We start from the raw sequence: 13,944 nt of genomic DNA, 5'->3' as shown, positions 1-13,944 counted from the left end.
TAATCAGCTGTTCACGAGGCAGCCGTGTTTATGTTGTGTTTCTATTTCCCTGCACAGGTTTTCCATTCCATTCGGTTTAAAAGTTAGTTTTTGCTCGCGCTCATTATGTTGGATCATGTGAAACACATTATTTTGGTGCTGTCCGGAAAGGGTGGTGTCGGCAAATCAACCGTTAGTACACAGCTTGCGCTAACATTGGCAGAAGACGGGCACAAGGTGAGACGCGAATTTGACTGAACGTAAATCTGGTGTTCTTATCGGCATGTTTCCGGTGTTTTTTGTTCAACGAACAGGTTGGTTTACTTGATATCGATCTTTGTGGGCCATCCGTTCCGTACCTGTTAGGACTTGAGGATCAGGATGTACACCAGTGCGACGAAGGTTGGGTACCGGTGTACGCTAGCGCGGAGAAGAAACTGGCCGTCATGTCTATTGGTTTTCTGCTCAAGAATCGTTCCGACGCTGTCATTTGGCGAGGACCAAAGAAGACCGCAATGATCCGACAGTTCCTGGAGGATGTCAGCTGGGGAGAGCTGGACTATCTCATCGTCGACACACCGCCCGGGACTTCCGACGAGCACATCACGGTGATGGAATGCCTCAAGGGGGTAGTTAATGCGGACGGAGCGATCATTGTCACCACCCCGCAGGAAATGGCCCTTGAGGACGTGCGCAAAGAGGTAACCTTCTGCAAAAAGACGGGCATCCCCATCCTAGGTATTGTGGAAAACATGAGTGGGTTCGTATGTCCGAACTGTTCCGAGTGTACGAACATTTTCTCTTCCGGCGGAGGCCAATCACTGGCGGAGTTGGCTTCGGTGCCGCATCTCGGGACACTTCCGATCGACCCACGCGTGGGTGAGTTAGCGGGCACGGGAAAGGCGTGCGTACGGGAGCTTCCGGACTGTACCACAAGCGAGGTGCTACGAAAGATCGTCGGGACACTGACGACAGTAGGAGGGGAGTAACGATCACAGTGTTAAAATAAATTTGTAAGTCATAATTCGTCATTAGTAGTAGTTTTATTGGGCTGTTTAAGGTCCAAGTCACGAAACATTTCTCAAAATCTGTCGTGTACAGTCACTTTGTGGTAGTAATGGGGCGCAATCTCCGTCAACCAATGTTGTTGGATCACGGTGATATCCTTCATGAACAGCTTGGTCGTATGAATCAACTCACAGAAGATGACCCATTGGGGCTGCTGCTCGGTGTACAGGGCGGACAACGGATGGATGCTTAACTCGGTGTTACCTCGCACCGTCCGATACACGCCGGAATGATGAAGGTACGCAGCGTACGGGAAAAACCCGGCCACGATACACCGACAGATTGTCTCGACATTCCCATGGCACGATAGTAGCGGAACATTCAGCTCCCTCTCGAGCGAGCCCGTTAGCTGCGTTTTGATCTCATGCGCTCGCTTCAGGTTGCGGTAGATGAGAAAGTTACGTCCGCAGAACTCCTTCGTGCGGCCTGCCTCCACAAAGGCACAGTACACATTCAACAGCGTGATCAGGTCACCCTCGGCCACTTCAAAGTTGCGCTTGGCAATGCGCCCCCTAATCGCCGCCTGTCCACCGGCCGGTTTCGAGAAAACCGACTGCACCTGCATCATCGCAATGATGATCACGATCTCCTCCGAGCAGCCCATCTCACCCGCCTTGTACAGCATTTTCGCCATCATCGGAGGGATGGCCATTTCGGCGAGAAAGTACCCGATCGGTGATGTCAGTGAGCCGTCCTCATCGAGCGCCTCGAGGGCGTACAGTGTCTCTAGGCAGGCGAGTAAGTTTTTTGCCGGCGGGGGTGAGGGAAAGGTAAACCGCAGGATATTATCGATACCGAGCGCTTTCAGGAACAGCACCGTACTGCAGAGATCCGATCGACGCATCTCGGGTGGCGTGTGATCGGGTAACTTTTCCCACCCCTCTTCCGTGTAGAGCCGGTACACTTTACCGCTGCGGATGCGTCCCGCCCTTCCGGCACGTTGTTCCGCGGCGGCCTTGCTCACCGGAACCACTACCAGACTATCGGTCGTGCTGTCGGCCGAGTACCATTTAAGTTTCACGAACCCACAATCGATCACTACAAAGAGATGAGATGAATTAGAACAATGGATCATGTTTATGTTAATCCCATTCCGTACCGTACACAATCCCCGGGATGGTTACGGACGTCTCCGCAATGTTCGTTGCCAGCACCACCTTCCGCACGCCCTTCGGCGCCGTGAAGAACACCTTCAGCTGGTCCGAGTTCGCCAGCGTGCCGTACATGGGCAGAATCTGCATGTCATCCTTGCCGCCCATCTCCAGGTGTTCCCGCAACAGATCGACCGCTCTCAGCACCTCCTCCTGGCCGGTCAGAAACGCCAGCACATCACCCCGTGGTTCGGTGCGATGAATTTTCATGACCGTCGCGACCGTTTCCTTCACATAATCCGCACACGGTTCCTGAAGGTAGAAGATCTCCTGCGCATACATGCGCCCCTCGACGGTGAGAATGACGGACGTGTCCTTGCCGCCCTTCGATTTCAGGTTGAAAAAGTCACGAAACATCTCCGCATCGACCGTCGCCGACGAGATGATGATCCGCAGGTTCGGTCGCTTACGGGCGATCTTCTTCAGTAGGCCGAGCGCCGTGTCGGTAAGTGTGCTGCGCTCGTGCGCCTCGTCCAGCATGATCACACCGTACTGCGTGAGCAGCGGGTCGGCCAGCATCTCGCGCAACAGGATGCCCTCGGTCATGTATTTGATTTTCGTCCGCTCGGGGTCACACTTGGAGATGAAGCGGATCGAGACGCCCACCGTTTCGCCGAACAGTTCGCCCCGCTCCGTAGCGACGCGATCGGCCAGCGTAATGGCCGATATGCGGCGCGGCTCGGTAATGCCGATCAGGCCTTTCGTATGCCATCCGAACTCGTACAGATACTAAAAGAGGAAGTGACAAATCCAGCGTGATTATTGAGGATATTTACTATATTGGCTACCCCTTGAACAATCGGAACATGGCACGGAACACGGCACGGCTTTACTCTCATCGAGCACTTAAGTTCTAAAGTTAAGATGCTAACTTTTCCCAATGCTTCGGATATAGTTTTACCCAACTTAACCCCCGATGAATTAGTGCACCCTTGTGTTAGTTTCACAGGATACTTTATTCTATCCCTCTCTCTCTTTCTCTGGCATGATGATGATAACATCAATGAAAACGATCAGTGGCAACAGTATCAACCGATTAACGATAGTTATAAAGTAAAAACGCTCTACCGGACAAAACTATAGCCTTGTGCCGGGGTCATTCCGTGCGAACGTCGTACGCGGAAGGGTTACATGTAAATGTGTATGTGTGCTTCTTTTAAGCGCACTCCGTGGCAAGATAAAATCGTGTAAGAGTGTACGCGGCAGCTGGGTAGTGTTTTTCAGTTAGGTGTTTGTGTGTAAGGAAAAAAAAGGACACCGCACTGGGTGGATGGGGGAGAGGAAAAAATCCCGAGGTCAAACTGAATCGGATAACAGCACGCCGTTTGATGTGTTTTTGCTTTACTTTCGCCTAGCAGTATTAAAGATTCTTTTTTCCTCCCACTCATACCACAACCCACCTCCCGCTATCCTTTGCGTTGTCGGTGTGTACCGTCATGTGTTAATGGTTTATGTATAAAAAATATCAATCATCCCATTGCCTCCTCCGTGTCTTCAGTACCATATATCGCTACTTCTAAAACGGATAACTAGAGATAGTTGCGTACACTTTTGTTTTTCCTTTGAAGAACACTTGCCTAGCACAACAGAAAAATTGTCCACTGATTTTCCGCATTTGCGCTACGATATATGGATCTCTTGTTTTTTTTTGTAATCTCTTTCTATTTCTGCCCTCTTCACTTCACGTCACCAGTTTGGGAATAATTACAAATAACACGATGTTAGAGACTAAAGCATACATTATGATCGTAAATACAATATGAAGGCGGTTATGGATCTTTCTTGTTTTTGTTTTTGTTTGTGTCTTCAAATCTTTGCACTTTTGCCTAACATTGCGTTAGAAGGGTAGGGTTCTTTTTGTATCCCAACGTTTACTACTTTCTCTCGCTTTATAGCACTTTCTATAGACATAAAGGAAACGTGCTTCTTCACCTTTTCATACCGTTTGTTTTCTAATACACATTAGCACCTATAATTATACACTATATATATAATAGATATACAACGACGATTTCATCTCATATATAAACTCTATTACCCTTCACTTACATCTGCACTTTTACTATCTGAATCTATCCACAACCGTCCATCAATCGGGAACGTTTTCTATAAGGCCTGTAGTAGGTTTGAGTTGTACGGGAGCGCATCATGTGTTTGCATGCGTCTGTCCGCGTCCTGCCAGGCAAGTGGCTCCCCGATGACCACTCTGGGAGGAGTGGGAAAAGGGGGCAAACACAGCGGACCCTTAATGGACACACAGTGGCTACAACATGTTACAGCTACAAGGGTTGATCACTTCTTCGTTGATCCGTTCTCTAAACATACCTAGTGAGTGCTAGACTTTACAACGATGACAAGACAACAAGGATCCTAGCAAGACGGTTTAAAACGAGGAAAGAGAAGGGGGAAGGATTGATAAAACAGATGGTGATCATGTGTTTGTGTGTGTGTGTGTTTAGTGGAATCACAACGACGTATTGTTAACCGTTAGCGACTTGTAGATGAAGTTCTGCACACCGAGCAGATGCATCTCGGCGACACTGATGACGATCAGTAGCGCGACGTAGCCGGCGTACTGGACCATCCGCAGGTACTCCCACAGTTTATCACAGAAGATGCTGAGCAGCAGGAAGTGGAGCAGCGCGTGCACGTTAAAGATGCGCCAGAGCCAGGCGATGCAGAAGAATCCGGTCGAGCGGAACACCGACTCCTGGTGCAGGTACTGCGTCGGCGTGACGTTCTCGCGCTCGAGCATATCCTGGTAGATGGCGATGTACCGGTTCCAGCCGGTAGAGCTAAGCATCAGCATGCCGGTATAGCAGAGCACCTTCCGGGCCACCTTCTTCGTCGTCACCTTTACCTTGTAGATGACACCCGACTCGCCGTTGCTCTTCGACTCCGAAACCGGAATGATCGACTGCAGCTGGGTGTAGCCCCGCCGGGGTGGGTTGTTTTTGAGGTAGACGAACGCGCCCACCATCAGTGCGATGCACCCGAGCCCATCGCAGATGCCATCGATGTAGTATCCGGCCGACCCAATGTCGGACCGTTCGCCACGGATGTTTTTCTTCGCCCGCGCCACATGCCCATCGAGATCGTCCAGGAACGTGCGGAACTGGAACAGCACCACACCGATCCGACGGTACCCGAGCGAGTCGGATGCCACCATTCGGCCGGCAGCGATCGCCACGAATACGTGGAAAAACGATATCATGTTCGGTGTCACTAGGTCACCCTTGGAGAAGCCGGCCACATTGTCGACGATCGTGGCGATCGGGGCGAACAGATAGTGGTTCGTGTGGTCCAACATCATGGCCTTCACCGTGACGTCACAGAGCGGGTTGAGGTCACAGCTGACCCACGCAACGTCCTCGTACCGCACGATGTGCCGGTTCAGCTGATGTGGCATCGAAGAGGACGGTGTGAGCAGGGGCGATGTGACCGTACTTGGATGGCTACCGCCGAGGGCCGGCTTGGCCAGCAGGAGGGTACTGTTGGCCGCAACCAGGAAGGGATCGGTATCGCGGATCGGATAATCCTGGATGCGGATGTACAGGTTCACGTCCATCCACAGGAAGAACACGATCAGCGCGAACAGCAGGGCGAGCAGAATTTTGCTCACCTGCGAGCTTGGCCCCACCATTCTGAAGGAGGGTGAGGGGGGCGGGTTCACACTATATCCTTAACAACTACGCCTACCGCTTCCTTTGCAGATGGAACGGTTTTGTTTTAAACTTTCCCTATAACAACTTCCACCAGAGTTCCGCACGGATGTCCGTCACTTGTGACAACGAAACGCCAACTATCCTTCGCGTCCTCCGGTGATGACAATCCGAGGGTGCGTACACTACCCCAAAGCACTGTCGTCCTTCTTCGTCCGGGCTCTCGCTCTCTCTCTCACTTCACTTCCAACACTCTCGCACTAGGATTGATTATACACACGCGCACACGTGGGCTTGATAAGCTCCGTTCGTTCCGTTCGCTCCCCGCGCGTGTTGTGGGATGCGAGCGAGGAGGGGGGCTCTGTTCTACACAGCCTCAGCCACGGACTGAAACGAAACAGAGAAAGGAAGGGAATACAGTAGACATTCATCAGATAAGGATTTGTTTTGCGGGGGTTGAAAGGACGTTGGTGCCGTAAAGCAGGGGTACACGCGAGCGGGTTGAATCCTTTCCGAGTTCATCGATCCCGGCACCTGGTGGACCTGGTGCGCGAATGGTTCGGGAAGATTGTGCTATTGACGAGAACTGAAATGACGGCGACGGGAAGACAATAAAATGCGGATTCGAAATGTTATCGCCAGACATATTCCCGCCAACGGATGTGCTAGAACTAGTGTAAGTGTATTCCTCAACTGGTCGTAATTAATGGATAGTTGATGGTACGGAGAATATTGCTTACTCAGAACCAATCATCATCACCATCATCATCAATCGTGACAAATACGGTTATTCAATTCATCTCCGTTTTTAATCCATCCATTATTTGTAAAACGTGCAAACTTTGCCGCTTTTAAGGATATGAATTAGCTTCTTTAACTAATCTTAAAAATACAATTCAAATCTATTTTTATTGTGTTTGAGTGTATAAAATTATTTTTGCATTACATTAACTCAGTATTTTGACCTATTAAGCTTAAACCATGTGTTTTAATTAGCTTCAATTATTCTATTTCATTAGCTTAATTTTCAACCCATTGCTATCTGTACAATGGTTGATTTCGCTTCTGTTATACTCCTTGCTGCTTTCATCTTAGTTAATTAAAAACCAAACAAATTTAGTCAAATTTAAATTTTGAAAATTTATTTTAGGACATTTTATAAAATTTTAAAATTTTTTATCTACACGTTAGTGCGAAACAAAGCTCAATTTGTTAAAAATATATTTATTAAAAGTACGATAAGATTCAAAATGTATTAAAAAAAACTCAACAGTAAAATTACGTCCCGTAAACAACTCCTGTTTAGTGAAAGAATGATCGTTTATTATAATTTGATATTTATTCCAGTTCAGGTTTTTCAGGATTCCATTTCAACGATTTTAAAGAATTATTGTGTTTTCTCTCAATCTCTCAAATATAGAATTCAAAGTTAAAGTCTCACATTGTAGAAACATTCCACCGCACACAAGACCACAAACACGTTTCGATCTATAATTCAACGTTCCGTGTGGCAACGGCTCGAAACCCATATTTTAACCAATTTAAACCCTTGCGACCTTTTCCGGCCGGTGTTTTCAGATACGATCTGCATTCCACGTGTAGCTTTTGCCCGTAAGGCTATTTGCATTCGGTTAGACACGAGCAATGGGTCAACGATGAATAAAAAATCATCACCAGGGATGGCGTCATTTCACCTGGGCGCTACAAGCAGACAGGTCGTTTTGAAGAGACAAAATAATAATACAAAAAATACACGGTTCGCTCTAGCTGACCTGATCCCCCTCCCGGTATCCGATTGACGCCGGCACGAGTCCTTGGATGGATGGACGATAAAAAAAGTAGAGCATAAAAAGAGAATTGAAGTAGACCACAAACGCCACCACGGGCCAAGTGCGGAGGAATGGGGGAGTTCGGTTGGAAAATGTCACATTATCAAGGTAATATCAGTCAAGTGCCAATGCTTTCACCGCACAGGTTCACACTCGCAGCCCCTCCTTTTGCCCCCGCGGTCAATCGTTTTTATTGAAGTGTCCTTCAGTCCAGCTTTTTTCACGTCTCGTAGGTATGGCAAGAATTTTCCAGGAGTGGTTAAACAACTTCCAGCCACTAGCTTTCCGCGACGGCTAAAAAACCAAGGCAAAATATAAGACCGTCATCCGTGTGTGAATGGAAATGGACAGAATCACCACCACACGGCACGATAGTCCGCTGCATTTCAACGTTTCCGTGCCGCCCATCGCCATTCATTCGTTCAACACAACCATTCAACCGTTGCGGAATCCTTTCCCCGGTCAGGGTTTTGAATAATTTACAACTTCCCGGGACCCGGGTAAGATTTACGGTTCGGGGTGGTCATGTTTCCAGTTCCATACAACCGAGGCTATTTTCACAGGCACGCACAAGACAATAACGATACATTTTGCCGTTGGTGGACTTGATGTTTGTTTTCCAAATGTGACCGCGAAATGATTTATAGAAATGTAAAACTTCTCCAAAGAATCCTTTCACTAGAGTTATTCACCAAAAATGGTTTACAAAAATACAATTGAATTTGTAAATTTAACTAGTCGCTGTGATTTAAAAAATAATATAAATTTAAATTCAAAAGCGTATGTTTGATATTAAATTAAACATTTTTTTTGAGTTAAATATTTTCTGCCATTTATGTCAACGAACAAACTGCAAATCAACAACAAATAAGACGGTTTAACGCACAAACAAATGAAATGTATATAAAAAACAACTATAACAGGAAAACTTAAACCCATAAGTGATGAGAAAAGCAAGATCACCTCGCTTATTAGGTCACACCGTATTAATTGTAAACGATCTCTACACACGAACAAATCATGAATCGGCAGCAACAATACCAAACCATTTATAATTTATAATTCCTCCAAATGCTTTTCCTCGCAGAGGAGCGATAACGTATCACTTTCACTTCGCGGTGCACAGCTCAGCGATGACTGATGGTGCTTGGAAAAAGCCAAACGTGCGTGCCAAAGGAGCCGTGTATCGTTAAGGCATTAGGGCGCTTCAGAGTCTTCGGACTCATTGATGCGATTTTGGTTTCGCCGTTCCACGTGAACAGTACGAGTTGGTGGAGGCGGCCCTGTTGTTGTTGTTGATTTCCCAAATGCGTAGAGTAAAAGGGGGTTGGAATAGCAGCACCCGGAGCAGAGTAGAGCCACCTCCTTTCTAACGCTGCAATTGGCAGACGTATGAGATACTCCATCGAAGGGAACAGCTTCGAACGAAGTGGAGCACACCTTTTCCGTCTGGTAGCCGCTCTTTTTCTTCTTTCGGGCGGATAATGCCAAGCCGTTCTATTGCGTCGTGATGTCGGGATGTCATTCCCGCATGCATATGAATAAGGATTGCACGAACTTGAAACACGGCACACAACATGGCAATGGGCCAAGCCGGCCGCACGGATTCGAAGCCGACTAGAATATGTTCCCGTCCGTCGCGAGCTGTCTGAAACGAACGGATATCCTTCGCTTTAGGGGGTTTCTATCCTCATAAATACTGCAAACTAAAGCCGTGAGAAATGCCCCACGTCTGGGGGCCACCAAAATATACATAAAACGTGCTTGCGTGAATCAGACGAGCCCATGCGTCCTCGGACACTATTTCCGAATAAACGCAAGCGTCATAAACTGTTGATAGTCGCACCATAAATAGTTTAGATCTATCGATAGAACACACATCCGCTGGGGGAAGGGGAGTTGCGTATACCATCCTTTTTTCCAAACCCTACCACCGTTTTTGGTGGCTGTTTTGAACTGTCTGCTTCCGGAAGGGTGGAACCAGGGTCCCTTGGGTGAATGAAAACGAGCGACTAGAGCTATCGGTCATTTTCGACGCCATGGAAGGTAGATAAATAAAACCCTAAAAATAGCTTCTGGCCTCATTAGTAGCCATTTTACGCTGGTTGGGTCCCGGTGTTATTTGGAATTGATAGAAAGATGATTGAGTGTGCAGGTGTCCACACTGTCACTTTGTCCCTAATTTTCCACTGGCAGCTCGCGAGTCCTGGTTTGTACAGTGTGGAAAGCAATAATTAATGTACAGAGGTCATTAATCTTTATAAAAAAGGTTTATTATTACTTCAAAGATTGGATGTATTTTGTGTACTATTTTCCATCGAATGTTGTTTGAATTGTCGTTTTACACTCCTCTACTGAACATTACTTTCATAACAAAAATTAGTTTCAAAACAGTACAGAATCGTTTTCAGTTTATGATAAAACAAAACCGAGTGTGTAAGTACTAAGAGCGCTAGTAGTTTTAAGCGCTGCTAGTTTTGCTGCCTACCAGCAATTACACGATAACTACACTAATTGGCCATTTACCAGTTAACTACCGAAACGATAGGCCCACGTTGAAGACACGAAGAGGGAAGGCACGTACTTTTGTGCGCGCGTGTGCATATGATTTGCATTACGCTGTGAGTTATGCAGCTACGGAACGTTCGTCTTAAACCGATCAGAATGATCCGAGGTTAGAGGATCGTCCAGGTCTTCATTGTTATCCATAAAAGAATTGTTTAAATTTGATGTAAAAATCACAATTTTGTAACCTTTGTAATTCATGTAGTCATATTTCAAATTTCACATGACAAAATTGTTAAAACATATTTTCTCCTCAAGGGTACGACCTCCCGCGAGCAGCGATTATTTCGATTGTGCAAATCATCATCTCGCCTAACACATTCGGTGGCGGGGAATTGAAATAAAAAAAAGGAACGTAAACAAATTACGCCCCCCGGAAATTGGCCAATATCTGAGAGTGTGAACTTAATGGCGTCATTCTGCGGAACGATAACGCCGCCGAAGAGCGGGAGTAGCGAATGCCACGTCCTCCCGCTGCCGGCCGCGCTGGAGTTCAAACAACGTAGACAACGGACGAAAGCGCAACAAGTAATTCCGACCGGAGGTCGAACGAGTGGTCCGTTTCCGATAAGCTATCAGGATTGTGAATCATAGCTCGAACTAAAAAAACGCCGACTGCTTCACTGTTCATTTGTTTCCGGTTGATACCGCATGCCGTGTCCTTGCCATGTTCCCCGGTGCCGGTGCCCGGCTCGTTGCCTTACCTGCGGTACTTGGGTGCTTTTGCCGGATCCGGTTTCGCCGACCAGTACGAGCGTCTGGTGGTTCTCGAGACAGTGCAGGATCTGATCGCGGTACTGGCGTATCGGGAGGCGTTCACGCTGCGCGGCTAAGTTCAGCGATTGATGAGCGTTGAAGACGAACGACGTTACGTGGTCATCCGTTGGTGCGGCGTCCCGTTCCGACGCAAACGATTCGTCATCTGTGTGCATTAAAGAAACGATTACATTACAAAAGATAGTCCACAGGCGATAAAACCGGTGTTATTTTAACACGTAGTAAATAATGATCAGTCACTACTACAACGTACACAACCAGCAGCCCGTATTTATCGTTCCGATATGGTCGCAGCAACCCGGTTTATGCTACAAATCACCGGAAAGTCATCACATCACAACACCATCGGTCAACATCCTACACGACGAAGTGCGAACCAGGCAAAACTAATTCAATTACGATTCCGATGGCCGATGGAAAACCGCGCGCGGTTCGCTGTCGGCCGTAGCACTGATGGCGAGCGGAACATCGCACCGTGCGCGAACCCACCAATACCGTCAACGGACCATTTTGCTGCTGCTGGTGGCACGATAGTGAACGGCACGCGATAAGCGGGAGACTGCCGCTTCTATTGGCCAATAGGATTTTTTTTTCTGAACGAGACACCGCGGACTTCCATTCCGCCGAGGTGGTGATGTTCTCGGACGACGGGACAAATTGATTAAAATAACCACCTGGAACAGGTGACGAACGCCCATTTTTCGTGAGTCGTGTGTGTTTGAAGTTTGATAACGCTGCCACATCATCGCACCACCGAGCTGCGAGGCTTAAATCGATTGCTAAGATAGGTGACGTGTGGAATTTAACCTCACGAAGAGGCTTTATCAACTGTTTGCTTATCCTAATATTGTGCAAACTCATGCTGAGGGTTACATTCTCTGCTCGGCGGGTTTGCTATTACACAATTCTCATTTTATAAATAAAAGAACCGATAGAATCTTATCGAGGTCAGAGTACAATTTCTTTGCAACGGTCATGATTGTAAGTGGTAAAATAGTTTGAACTTTTCGATTGTTACAACCTGTCCATGAGAACGTTCGAATTGCTAGTGGAAATTGATATGCATCGGATCGGATGAGGTCGTGTAGCACCCGGAGTGCGAAACGCCGGCATTGAAAAAAGGTTGTTTTCCACGATTAATTTACATTCTTCACCACGCATGCACGTTCATGTGTTACTTGCCAGGCGTGCGTGGTATGACTAGGTGGTGGGTGTTGGCAAAGGGTGCGTTCGGCGACTTGTGGTCCATGACGCGCTTGCACAAGCTGTCGCCGCGGTGTCAGTGAACCCATACGTGAACACTGCCCCGTCGTTCGCGGTTGATTGGACCGCATCCAAACAAACAAACGCCACGCTCGCCCTTCATCCAAAGCCGACATATGACGTCCGTACGGAACGATTCGCTCATCTTCGGTTGTTAAAGCCGCCCGATAACAGGAGACAGCTGCAAGCGACCGCCTCAAATGTGCCAATCGTTATTAGTTTGTGTATCTTTTTCTTCCCATCTAGTTGGCAAGCGAAACGCGTTTTCTTCTGTTTCCCATCGTAGCAAGCTCGGCTGACTGTGGTGTGTAGTTGGTGGTAATTTTCAAGCTGAAGGCAAACAAATTGAATTAGCTTCTCACGGGAGACGCGCGAACATGGTATGGCCGCAACCTGTAAGTATTTTCCCCGACAGCTGTGCAAGATGAGCTGAGGGGCTCGATAATTATTACCATACGGTTGCGGAACGCCCACACGCCTCCCAATCTGAGATGGGTATATGTTTGTAGGAATGCTTACCCGGTTTGAGGAACTTTGGTAGTCGGCTAGAAGTGGTCATAATCCAACAGATGGTGTTTTTGAAACGCGTTTGAGGGAAGAATTCTACGAGATACAATTCACTACAGTTTGCTTTTGCCCTCCACTTCGCGGTTCGCGATCAACATTGAATGATGATTCCCGATTTCGGTATCCTCAGCACTTTACAGTCTTGTTTTTGTCGAGTGTTTATTTTCGCGTGATGAAGAACCGCGACGATGATGTCATGCGGCGACTTTTACGCTCTCGCTGTTGTGGTGGTTTGTTCTTTTCGCCTTCATTCGGGTGCAGAAACCAGCTTGTAACCTTGTGCTTGCTCTTGTATATCCGTTGGACCGCTCGGTCCTGAATGGTTGAGTTGTTCCCGCAACGGCGCACGGAACAAGACGAACAAGACAAGCAACGTTTGTTTTTAGGTCACCGCAAGTTTCTCCACGCAAGTATTTACGCGTAGAATACTGCCACCGGGTGTTCGATCCGGTTTCGTGAATTCGCAGTAACCCGTCCCTTTCGCACTTATTGCTGACTGCCGCTAGCATCTACAGAAATCAATGCACCGTATCGTTTGGCAACACATTTCCAAGTTTCCGCGGGGTGCCCAAACTAGGTTGCCGTTAGCAACGATCCACTTGAGCCCTGGTGAACGCTTGTACACTGTTTCCTTTGTAGAACAACTTCACTCTACCACTATCAACTAAGATATCGTATCTTGGCTGTTCTGAGGATCAACTTTGACCGCACCAAACACACGCCTAGGGTTAGCATTGAACCGCTGATAATGACAATTTCACAACCTTTAAAATACAATCATAGGTGGTAAAACGTTTTGAAAACTATTGGGTAGAAATTAAATTAGACTGTAGAAATAGGGATTTAACAACGAGCGAACGCGACGCGGAGATCCACTTGCGAACGCATCAGACTTGGACTGAATTTCTAACAAACCTTTGACAGATTAATCGTTTGAACTGTCAGATTGGCTTTCCGAGGTAACTGCAAGAAAGCGGTACTTGCTTCTGAAGCAACACTGCTTCGTTCTAGTCATCTTGCAGCAAGCCATGTTGAACTTCCAAGCTAATTTCGCAAGATGACGCCACTGTGCTACAAACCCTT

The 13,944-nt window shown here is 47.4% G+C and overlaps 3 protein-coding genes across 3 annotated transcripts; 1 reads left to right on the top strand and 2 right to left on the bottom strand.

The window, feature by feature from the left end:
- The first annotated feature begins 21 nt into the window (after window positions 1–21).
- On the top strand, window positions 22–1,003 carry LOC131261430 (cytosolic Fe-S cluster assembly factor NUBP2 homolog). Its single transcript, XM_058263462.1, has 2 exons — window positions 22–216; window positions 294–1,003. Exons 1-2 carry the CDS (start codon window positions 106–108, stop codon window positions 966–968), a joined length of 786 nt encoding a protein of 261 aa, XP_058119445.1. The 5' UTR covers window positions 22–105; the 3' UTR covers window positions 969–1,003.
- Window positions 1,004–1,022: 19 nt separating this feature from the next.
- On the bottom strand, window positions 1,023–13,715 carry LOC131261427 (probable ATP-dependent RNA helicase DHX35). Its single transcript, XM_058263459.1, has 4 exons — window positions 12,814–13,715; window positions 10,959–11,176; window positions 2,147–2,927; window positions 1,023–2,085 (listed from the first exon to the last, which is right to left on the bottom strand). The coding sequence occupies exons 1-4, from the start codon at window positions 12,851–12,853 to the stop codon at window positions 1,061–1,063; spliced, it is 2,064 nt and encodes a 687-aa protein (XP_058119442.1). The 5' UTR covers window positions 12,854–13,715; the 3' UTR covers window positions 1,023–1,060.
- Window positions 3,804–6,072, bottom strand: LOC131261429 (ceramide phosphoethanolamine synthase). The gene has a single exon (XM_058263461.1). It carries the CDS (start codon window positions 5,839–5,841, stop codon window positions 4,663–4,665), a length of 1,179 nt encoding a protein of 392 aa, XP_058119444.1. The 5' UTR covers window positions 5,842–6,072; the 3' UTR covers window positions 3,804–4,662.
- Window positions 13,716–13,944: the final 229 nt, after the last annotated feature.

This window comes from Anopheles coustani, chromosome 3 (genome assembly GCF_943734705.1).
Source record: "Anopheles coustani chromosome 3, idAnoCousDA_361_x.2, whole genome shotgun sequence".
Classification (NCBI taxonomy): Eukaryota; Metazoa; Arthropoda; class Insecta; order Diptera; family Culicidae; genus Anopheles; species Anopheles coustani.
This window is presented reverse-complemented; position numbering and strand designations above follow the sequence as displayed.

Coding starts and splice junctions, on each gene's coding strand:
- LOC131261430 (XM_058263462.1), top strand. CDS start 106: ATGTTGGATCATGTGAAACACATTATTTTGGTGCTGTCCGGAAAGGGT. Junction 217..293: donor TGGCAGAAGACGGGCACAAG/GTGAGACGCGAA, acceptor TTCAACGAACAG/GTTGGTTTACTTGATATCGA.
- LOC131261429 (XM_058263461.1), bottom strand. CDS start 5,841: ATGGTGGGGCCAAGCTCGCAGGTGAGCAAAATTCTGCTCGCCCTGCTG.
- LOC131261427 (XM_058263459.1), bottom strand. CDS start 12,853: ATGACCACTTCTAGCCGACTACCAAAGTTCCTCAAACCGG. Junction 11,177..12,813: donor ACCAAAGTTCCTCAAACCGG/GTAAGCATTCCT, acceptor TAATGCACACAG/ATGACGAATCGTTTGCGTCG. Junction 2,086..2,146: donor CATCCCGGGGATTGTGTACG/GTACGGAATGGG, acceptor ATCTCTTTGTAG/TGATCGATTGTGGGTTCGTG.